The sequence below is a fragment of the Primulina eburnea genome, chromosome 3, assembly GCF_022965805.1.
Source record: "Primulina eburnea isolate SZY01 chromosome 3, ASM2296580v1, whole genome shotgun sequence".
NCBI lineage: Eukaryota > Viridiplantae > Streptophyta > Magnoliopsida > Lamiales > Gesneriaceae > Primulina > Primulina eburnea.
In genome coordinates, this window is record NC_133103.1 from 14553434 (window position 1) to 14564476 (window position 11043).

The 11043-nt window shown below is 38.7% G+C and overlaps 1 protein-coding gene across 1 annotated transcript; it reads left to right on the forward strand.

Annotated features, from left to right (window-relative positions):
* The first annotated feature begins 8651 nt into the window (after positions 1–8651).
* On the forward strand, positions 8652–10772 carry LOC140828308 (protein SENSITIVITY TO RED LIGHT REDUCED 1-like). The gene is made up of 2 exons (XM_073191297.1): positions 8652–9027; positions 9597–10772. The coding sequence occupies exons 1-2, from the start codon at positions 8925–8927 to the stop codon at positions 10397–10399; spliced, it is 906 nt and encodes a 301-aa protein (XP_073047398.1). The 5' UTR covers positions 8652–8924; the 3' UTR covers positions 10400–10772.
* Positions 10773–11043: the final 271 nt, after the last annotated feature.

Genomic DNA, 11043 nt, shown 5'->3' on the forward strand with positions numbered 1-11043 from the left:
GACTCCATATGAGATATGGATGGGTAAGCCTCCCAAGTATTCTTATCTAAGAATATGGGGGTGTCCTGCTTATGTGAAGCAGACAGTGGGAGATAAATTGGATAGTCGATCCATTTTATGCTACTTTGTGGGATATCCAAAGAATTCAATTGGATATTACTTCTATCATCCCCAAGAAACAAAGGTGTTTGTTTCTAGGAACGCAACCTTTTTGGAAAAGGAATTTCTATTGGATAGAAAAGGCGAGATGATAGAACTCGAAGAGGTTCGAGAGACACCCACAGTTGTAGAACCCACACTCGAGAAGCCAAGTGAGGAGATACAAGCTCCTAGAAGAACCGAGAGAGTCTCGAGACCACCTGTGAGGTATGGTCTGCTTCTTGAAGAGGGCCATGATGAGCCTAATCTTGGATGTGATCCAAGGACCTTCAAGGAAGCGTTATCTGATGCCGATTCATCCAAATGGCTTGAAGCAATGGAATCTGAGATGAATTCCATGCATTCGAACCAAGTGTGGAATCTCGTGGATCCACCTGAGGGAATTGTTCCCATAGGGTGTAAATGGATTTACAAGAGGAAACTTGGGGCGGATGGGAAGGTATTGACCTTCAAGGCGCGACTGGTAGCAAAAGGGTATACTCAAAGGCAAGGTGTTGACTATGAGGAAACCTTTTCTCCAGTTGCGATGTTCAAGTCCATTAGGATTTTGCTAGCCATAGCTGCATGGTATGACTATGAGATATGGCAGATGGATGTCAAGACTGCCTTCCTTAATGGGGATATTAAGGAAGAGATTTACATGTCTCAACCTGAAGGGTTTACATCTATCGGAAGTGAGCATATGGTATGCAAACTTCAAAGATCTATTTATGGTCTTAAGCAGGCATCTAGGAGCTGGAACCTCAGATTCGATAGTACAATCAAAGAGTTTGGTTTTACTAAGAATCCTGAGGAACCCTGTGTGTATAAGAAGGTCAGTGGGAGTGCTGTGACATTCCTAGTTCTTTATGTTGATGACATTCTACTCATTGGGAATGATGTAGGAATGTTGCAATCAACAAAGATATGGTTAGCAAGTAAGTTCTCAATGCAGGACTTGGGTGAAGCATCTTTTGTATTGGGAATACAGATCTATAGAGATAGATCAAAAAGATTGCTTGGTCTCACCCAGTCCACATACATTGATACCATCGTGAAGCGGTTCTCGATGGATGAGTCCAAGAGAGGACATCTACCAATGTGTCATGGCGTGTCCCTATCCAAGTCTATGTCTCCCAAGACTGATGCAGAGATAGCGGCGATGACACGAATTCCGTATGCTTCAGCCATTGGTAGTATCATGTATGGGATGATATCTACACGTCCTGACGTGGCATTTGCACTAAGTGTAGTGAGTAGATATCAATCCAACCCCGGTCTTCCACACTGGAAAGCTGTGAAAGACATCCTCAAGTATTTGAGAAGGACCAATAAGTTGTTCTTGGTCTATGGGGGTGGAGAACTGAAATTGGAAGGCTATACCGACTCTAGCTTCCAAAGCGATGTTGATGACTCGAAGTCAACCTCCGGATTCATATTCATGCTCAATGGTGGTGCTGTCTCTTGGAAGAGTTCCAAGCAAGACAGTACTGCGGATTCCACCACTGAGGCAGAATACATTGCTGCATCGGCTGCAGCAAAGGAGGCTGTTTGGATTAGGAATTTCGTCCAAGAGTTGGGCGTCATTCCAAATGGAGTTGCTCCTATCCCGGTGATGTGCGACAACACGGGAGCCATAGCTCAGGCGAAGGAGCCAAGGTCTCATCAGAAGTCCAAACACGTATTGAGAAAGTACCACATCCTCAGAGAGATCGTGGAAAGAGGAGATGTTGTGATTGACAAAGTCGGCTCCGCAGATAATGTTGCTGATCCACTAACTAAGCCTTTACCAGGACCATCGTTCGAGAAGCATCGCGAATCAATGGGTCTAAAGCATATAGGTAGTTGGCTCTAGTGCAAGTGGGAGATTGTTAGAGTAGGTGCACGTCGAGCCAAGTGTTGGCCGACTGTTCACGATGAAACTCTTTGTATAAACGATCTTTATTTTAATAATATTTCAATTTATCAATTTGGCGCATCTTTATCTTTATACCCATGCTTGTTGCATAGATAAAGTCCTTGAATATACAAATAGTAGAAAGAATATGAGATGCTCATATGATGAGTATCATGAAACTCATATTTGGAATACTGTATATTCTAAACCGTTCCTAGTCGATTCAGCCGCCACTAAGAAGGATAAAGGCCGCTCGAGTTAGAGACTAGTATCTGCGATGTGAGTACCATGTTTCATTGGTAGGGGACATTGTGATGTCCGAGCATGCAGATAGGTGCTCCTGGTAGAGTGCACTGAACAACTCTCTATAAAGGACTTTCCAAGTGGTTCTCACTTATCGAGTGGAAACGTCCTAGTTTATGGTTGTACACCATTAGTCCTTATGACCCGGGACAACATTGAGACTCTATGTGCTAGCGTTCCACTTTGACTTGTTTACCGACTCTTTTGGGGTCATTAGGTGGCAAGATTGGGTGTTACGGCGAAACATATAGGAGTCGATGCATTGTAGTCGGGGATTCACCGCTTACCTACGGGTATGGATATCCTATGTGTTTTTCATGTATGTGTGGGTTGAAATCTCTGATCAGAGTATGGTGGTAATTATGAAAGGGGTTTCATAGATTACACCATCGATGCAACCACGACATGACACATAGTATCGATTCATTGACAACTCTCGATATACCAATAGTTGTCGAATCGGTCGGGATATATGAGCTGAAGGGACCGTACTGTACGCTAACCATAATTGAATGGTTCTTGCAGGCACTATCATGTGATACCTAGGGAATCACGTAAGCGATGCTGCTAGGCGTTTAACGTGATTGGTTGGGTACTATCAGACTTGAGTTCTGACGTTCTTACTATCAAGGAGTTGATAAGTAAGAATGGAGCAATTGGGGTATGCTCGAATAAGGACATGTTTAGTCCGAATCACATTGAGATGTGAACCCACGGCTAGTTGTATCAATGAACCATTGAGGGCCACACAAGTACTTGCTTTGTAAATCCCGAAGAGAAGTAAAATAGTTCAATGTGTTGAACGGCTTATAAATATGTTTATAAGCGTAAAGAAAAATAGAAGTATGACTTCTATGAGAGAAATATAAATTTTAATTTATGGAAGTGTTCCTAAGATTAAAATTTGGCCAAGTAAATAATGTAGTTGAAAATTGTGATTTTCATAAACATTGTTGTGGACTAAATTAAATTAATTCAAGTGTTGAATTAATTAAACACTAGTAGACCTAGTAGAGTCTGAATAATTAAATTAATTCAAGTGTTGAATTAATTAAATAATATTGAGTCTTGTAGAGCTCAATTTAAATAATTATTTAACTAGTGGGACTTGAGTAAAATCAAGTAATATTTAATTTATCTCAAATGTGTTTGAGATAATAAAATTTAGTCTATGGTTTTTAATGTGTTAAAAACCATATAATATACAAGTGAGACATGTAGGGATTGCATGCTTGGGAGGTGAAGAGCCTTGATTACTTTTTAATAAAATATTCAAAAGGCATGCAACTTTTGAGAGACAACTTTTCACAATACCTAGGCTATTCTCCCACACTCCCACTCTCATCACTTGGCCGAAATTTCTTGGAGATTTTCTCTCCATTTTTTCTTTCTCTTTTGTTCTTCATTTTCTTGGAAGAAAATCATTCTCTTTGAAAAATCCTCAAGTTTTTCTAGTGCAAAACTTGAGGGGATTTACCTTGTTGAGTGGTGGGCCTAATTCTTTGGGAGAAGAAGGTGAGCTTGTAGATTTGTCCACCAAACAAGAGCTTTGTTATTTAAAACAAAGTTGGAGCCATCATCAACTTCTTGAAGTTGATAGGTAAAAATCCTAAATCATCCTATGCATGGTTTTAGTTTATTTGTAAATATTGCACAAAAACAATGAGGGGGCCGAAAATTTGTCTCAAAAATTTTTGTTTTTTCGCTTCCGTTGCGTTTCCGGCCTCCGTAACCGGTCCGCTTTCAGTTGATCTAGCATAGATTGGACGGGCTAGATTAGCCTTGGAAGTTGAGCGGCATCATTCGGCGGGAAAATTGAAAAGACAGTTGCTCAAATCGAGGCGCCATGGTAGCTGAGAATACGTACGGGCTCTGACAACACGTCATCAGAATTCTATCATTATGACTGCGCAATGATTGACTGAAAAAGCGAAGAGAGGGATTGGGATAATGCCATATCTCGGCCTTATTCAGATCCCGGAAGAACTAAAGTTATCGAAGGAATACCCACTATACCCAGATTGGGACTTACCGATTTATCATATGACTATTCTTTTATATCCATGCGTGAAAAAGGTAAAGAGGTAATACGCCCGATAGAATCCTTTTATCACAATCAAGAAAGAAAACATGCCAAGTCCCGGCCTCTTACGAGGTAACTCGGGAGCAGAGGATCCCATCACCCGGCTAAAAGGCCCGGACAGCATGGGACCCGGCGTTCGGATATGTTTAGGCCTACCTTTTTCGGTTTTTGGATTGATGATTAGTTTAGCTGGTGTTAAAACATTTGCAAGGAATTAAAAGAAGACGCAGGAATTAATTGTCTAAATTTTCATTAAGGGAATGGTCGGCGTCGTATTACAGAAATTTCAGTGGCCACTCGACCTTTCCACTCATCCATCCAGTCAGTAACTTCTTGAATGCCAAGATTGACAAAGGAATCAGTGCTCGAGACCTTATTTAGATGCCGCCATTCCTTCCACAACATAGCATGCAGCAGGTTTTGGTCAGTCAGCAACTCTTCAATGCGGGATACCCCTAGTTCCCGCCTGTATTTCCTCGTCACCATCCTTTGAGAGCGAGTGAGGACTGTGCCGTTCAAATAAAGAAGGCCGATGAATTGAAGCTTATGCCAGGTACATACGACTTTGGCCAGAATGTACTCATCGACATTCTTTTTGAAAAGCTCTACATAGGGACGTAACTCCGCTGGGATTTGACTTTGCACACCAACAGAAGAGATGGCACTGCTGCAAGTGCTGGAGTCGCTGGAGCTCGACATTGTTCTGTTGGTATGGGTGCATCTTATCCACCAATTTATTTATATGAAAGGGAGGAAAAGACGTTTGGGATGAGGGAATGTGAAGAGCCTAAGGTTAATTAAAGCATGCCGTCATTTATTGGGAAGGAGAATGTATCATAGCCATTAAGACCAGTGCACGTGGGCGATTATTAAGGGCCTCGAAAATTACGTGGGGTAGACCAAAAGGCGGATGCAGTTATCAAAACGACCCCGAATATGAAAGGTTTCCCGAGATAATGTTTAATGATAATGCATGCATCATTATGACTACCCGGATATCACAAACCTTGGAGCTTCGTATCCTCTCTAAGAGATTGTCAGGGCCCAACGTAATGTTTCAAAGCAAAGCCGGTGATCAACCATTACCGTTGGGATACTTTTGTTTGGTTTGTTCAGCAGGTATTCAGTAATAAAGACTCATACCAGATCTTAAAAGTACAAAGCAAGGATGAAACAGAAGAATAACTTTATTCACTTGCTAGCATTTCTACTAATTACAGCGGAGTATTCTTCTTCTACAAAGAGTATCCACATGGTTTTCCATTTCCTTAGCTCACTTGGGGAAGACTTGAGGAAGCCCTCGGTGCTTGTAATGCCCGAGAGGATTTTCATCTCCTTAAGCAACGTCAGCTGGTAGATGTAATCACCCTCGAAGATGTTCACCTCTTCAGTCACGTTCAGACGTTCCCGATACTTCTCCATCTTTACCACCAGTCTAGAAGCATTAGCTTCTCCGGTCTCGTGGAGAAGTTGTAATTTCTGAAGTTTCTCCCAGTAACGAACAATCTTATGGAACACTTCATCTTCTATCTCGGTTTTCTTCTTCTCAACTAATCGCCACGAGACTTCTTCCATATCTGAATTCGACGGATTACTGGAGCTCGCCATTTGACTCTTGTGACCAACTATTTAATGGTAACTTGGAAAAAATAAAAAAGATGTTGCTATATTTATAATAGCAAGGGGCTAATCACAACCGTCGAATCTTTGGATACATAGACGGTCAGGACGGACATTGGGAATTGCACCAGAAAGTTGAAAAGACGTACACGCCTATCGAAATATTGCGATAAATCATCCTCGAAAACATAAAAACGTGGGAGATATGATTGATTGATGTACATCGCGAGTCTTCACCATACACCGACGTCTGTGTAGCTATGCTCAGTCCAGAAGGTGTATCAAAATGGCTTTCCTGACCGGGCACAAGGGACTAATCGGGACAGCGAGTAGACTCTAGCCCGACTATTTAAGGAAGGAGTGATGATACCCCGATATGTCCCGGGCAGTTGATCCCGGGAATGCTAGGGTCATGGGTCAGGCCCATGAGCGATGCCCGGGTCAGGACAGCCCATCTCTCGAGTGGTTGATTCAGGACATAGCACCAGAGTTCTGGTATAACTTCTCTTCTGACATCTCGAAGCGAGGGAGGCATTTAATGATGTTGAAATACACGCGGCCGACCTGTTAACATTAATGAGTGACTGGACAGATGGGATATGACCAATACATGATTTGACATGTCAGAACAGTAGGGTATAATCAGCCGCCCTAGTATATTTAATGCGCACGTCCCAAAAAACGAGGTCATCATTATTTCCTCCACTATAAATACCAGGTTTTGCATTTATTCCTTCATTCAGATATTAATGAACATTTAACACACTCATTTATTGCACACCAATATCACAGCCATCACTTGGCTACATTGGTTTTATTGCTTGAATACCCTGCTGACTTAAGCATCGGAGTGGCCACGCCGGGGACCCCCTCCGGCGCCCATTCACGTGGTTGTTTTTCTTATTGGCAGATCTTTCAAAGGTCAACGAAGAATCTTCTTCCCAGTCCGCCGTCTTAGCTCATATTTCTTCCCGTATTCTTGATAGCTTACCTGGTAGAGTTACCGACCCGACTCCACCGTTCGACCCGGGTGGCATCAAATAAAGAGCGTTTGAAATCCTTGGTTAGACATATTGTGAATACTTTAATAGTTTTGTCAGTCTTGAATCATGTATTTAAATATGTAAACTCTTCAACGGTGAGATCTTCAATAAAACGTATATTTGTACCAATACAAAAGCAAATTGTCTTTTGTTTTCTTTCCTTTCATTGTACGCAACAGTTAATGCACATTGACATGTATCTAAATACGACAATTTAACAGTTTGTGAAAAGTTGATGCATAAGAGAGAAAAATATATATGTATATTTATATTATTAGAGATATTATTGGACAACTAGAGACGTCAGATAATGTGTATTGATTGGTCAAGGGATCTTCTGAGATGTCGCGCTGGTATGACACACTGACTTGGTGTGCAAGCATACCAACTAGAGAATAAACTGGAGGTTGAGCTTTTTCATGCAGATCGATTAAAGTTTTGAGAGTACCTTGATCTTGATAGAAAAAATGCAGCCTGACTATTAATATGGCTATTTGTTTATGCAGTACAACAAGATCTTGAAGATTAAGTTGTCCGATATGACTTCATCATGTCCGGCTTGAAACCTGTAAATACATGAAAATAATATTTGGCTTCTGAAACAGCTAGATATTGTTTCTTACCACCAAAATAAGATATTTTCAATGTAACAATGTTTAGACATATATAAAACTATAAATTTTATTAAGGAATAACTATCAATAAATTATTATTATTATTAGGACACATTAACTATTTTAAAATGGTACATACAAAATAGGAAGTGAATCAAATGATGGTTTTGTAATGCATCGACATATATGCCTATTTTTATTTTCATGTATTTATATTATTAATTTTTTTTTCTTTTTTTGTATTTATATTATTAATTGAATGTGAGTTATGTATATAGTTTTGTTACTTCGATTAAACTAATGCAAATATTTTAAAAAAATAGAAAATTATAACTATAAAGAAAGTTACTCGAAACCCAATGCATAAGTTTAAAAAATTGATTTTTGAAGACCAAAATTACATAATTTGATTATAGTGAATTGAGTGACAACAAAATAATAGATAATGATTTTTAACATGTTATGATAAAATAATTTTTGTGGGGCCATTGGTATTTTTGCATGGACTTTTGGATTAAATGGGCCGGGAGAAAACGAGAACACCGGAGGTTAATTAACTAATCCTAAAGCAACCTCCTACTCTAAATGAATCGAGTCAGTTGGTAAATTTTTCGAGTTAATTTGAAAAATATTTAAATTATATTGAATTTATCGAACTAAAGTCGAACTCAAACATGTTCGTTTTTTTTATATTTTTCACGAATCTTGATATTTTATTAATATAATATAAATATATATTAAATAAATAGATTTCGAGTATTTCAAATATTTAATTTCAAGCAATAGTTCGAATAATTGACGAACATATTCGAATATTTCGAGGCAATCTTAAACAATTTTTTTAAAAAAAATTAAGTTTAGAATCGAGATCGAATTTAATATATTCATTTTGAACGAATCTGAGTACTAAATTTTTCAAAAGTACTGAATTCGATTCGATTCGATTCGTTTAAATCTGATATCCTGGTACCACACACCCAGCTTGGCCCGATTAAGCTACCCAATTTGACTATTTGAGGTGGCGGAGCTCGACGCTTTCTTACTATAGTTCCATCGGAAAGTTCATTCCAGTTCCATTGGAAAGTTCATGCCCGTCAAGTAATTGAGATTCTCCCGTGGTCCGTATTTGCCCGGTCAAAGTGCATTTTACGTTTCTTAAGGTAGCTTTCTATAACCTTTTTCTCTTCAAATTATATGTATATTATAGGACTCGTGCTCGAATTGAAATGGGGAAGTTGGAAATTGAAAACCTAGAGTTTGAATCAGCTTATTCTGCGTCGAATTCAGTTTTAAATTGGAGTGGAAGTCGTCTGATTGCAATTAAAACTGGTATTTATTCTTTAGCTACAAGGACGAAAATTGCCGACAAATTGAATGTATATGAACGAACTAAACCGTTTGTGAGTTATTCGAAGCTCGATTCGATAAAAAGCTCATTTGAGCTCGTTTAATGAGGCTCGTTAAGATAAACAAACCAAACTCAAGCTTTACAGTATTCGACTCGTTAGCTCGTGAACATGTTCGTTGAGTTCATGAGTAATCTTTTAGATGAAAAAATAATAGTTTTGATATTTGATTTATTGATTTTGTATATTATTTATGAAATATATAAAAAAAGTTATTAAATTTATTTATTATAATAAATTTACAAATTTTAATAAGAATAATATATTTTTTTTAAATATATCATTATTTTTTAATTAATTTAATGAAAATTTAAATGTATAATTGACAGTGAGTTATGTATATGTTCGTTAAACAAAGCTCGAGCTCGATTCGATTATAAACGAACCAAACTCAAATATTTAAGAGTTCGGCTCGATTACATCCTGGTATATATGCTGTGCTGAATTGTGTGCCTGAATGAATGGCTGCTACTGTGAAAAACTTCTCCTCAGAAGAATCTAGCCCGGCTGAAGAGTGGACCATCGTTCTGCCACGTCGTGGAAAGAAGAATAGAAGTTTCGGCAATTCTGGGATCCCGATTCAACAAAAAGAAGAGCAATCATGGACTCCAATAGATACGGAAGCAGATCCTGCGAGGGAATCCAAATTGATGCAGAAAATGCAGATTTATCTTCAGAAGCTTGAGTTTTCTGACTTCTTCAGTTCTTTCTTGGAGCAGATGCTGAATCCGGATATGTTGAATAGGTTACTTAAGGTTCTGGGCTCGGAAGAAAAGATGCAGATGGTAATCTATGGGATTGGTAGCATTGAGTCATTTGAACCCCCTCGATTTCAACTTAGCCTCGCAATTTTGATGAAGAGAAAATTTTCTTGGATTGGAGAAATACAAGTTTTTGATCCAATTATTTCTTTGACAGAATCAAAGGTTTTGAATTCTCTTGGTTGTTTCGTTCTGTCTGTCAATGAACAGGGCCGTCGACAAGTCCAAAAACCTACCCTATTCTTCATGCCACACTGTGAAGCAGACCTTTATGAGAATCTCTTGGAAGTAAACTGGGTAATGGATCGATTGATTCGTCTTGTACTCTTTGGGAACAGTTTTGGTTCCTACGAGCAGCACATGTCAGTTTGTAAGAATCTTGCTGTTTCTAACTCACGAAAGCACATCTTGGCTGTCAAGAAATTCTCTGAAGAGGTTAGGATTAAAACTTTTTCTGATGATTCTTTCCGAGCCTTTCATGGTTCGAGTTGGCATTTTTTTAGCCCTGTTACTGAAGCAGAATTGGAACTCTAAATCTCTAGCAGTTGGATTTTTTGAATGATCACGATACACTTTACTTGAACTGATCTACCATAACGGTGGGACTCGAGTTCTGATACCATGTTAAGATTGGAACTTGGATCCTAAGTAAACACCAAAAGCTAGCTCAAGGAGGGAGGATTGTCCAAGCTCATATATACAACTCTCAGTTTATTTATCCAACCGATGTGGGACAATTAACCGTTTAACTTTGATCTTTTTCTCAATAAGAATGGTTGTCTATATCGTGTTTTATATTTCGATAGTTTCAACGCAACATTTTTTTCTCGGTCTGTTTAGTGAGATGTTCTTTTGGTGACAGAACTGATTGATGGTTTCTTGTCGTAAATTGTTACTTAGATTGCTGAAATAATCATTCTATATGTAAGATACTAGAGTGTGAACAAATGGTGATTTTAAAATCAATTGTTGAATATTTTAGTTGATTTTATAATTTTAGGTGCAATTGTCCACTTTCTGACTAAAATATAACTCAAAGTGGTTTGTTTTATATTATCATGCAGACTTACAAAACGGTTCCCATTCGAAATCCAAATTACATGTCCCGATTTTGTTTCAAAGTTCAAACGTGACTGCAGACGATCACCATATGTAACATCATTATTGTGATGCTTTCC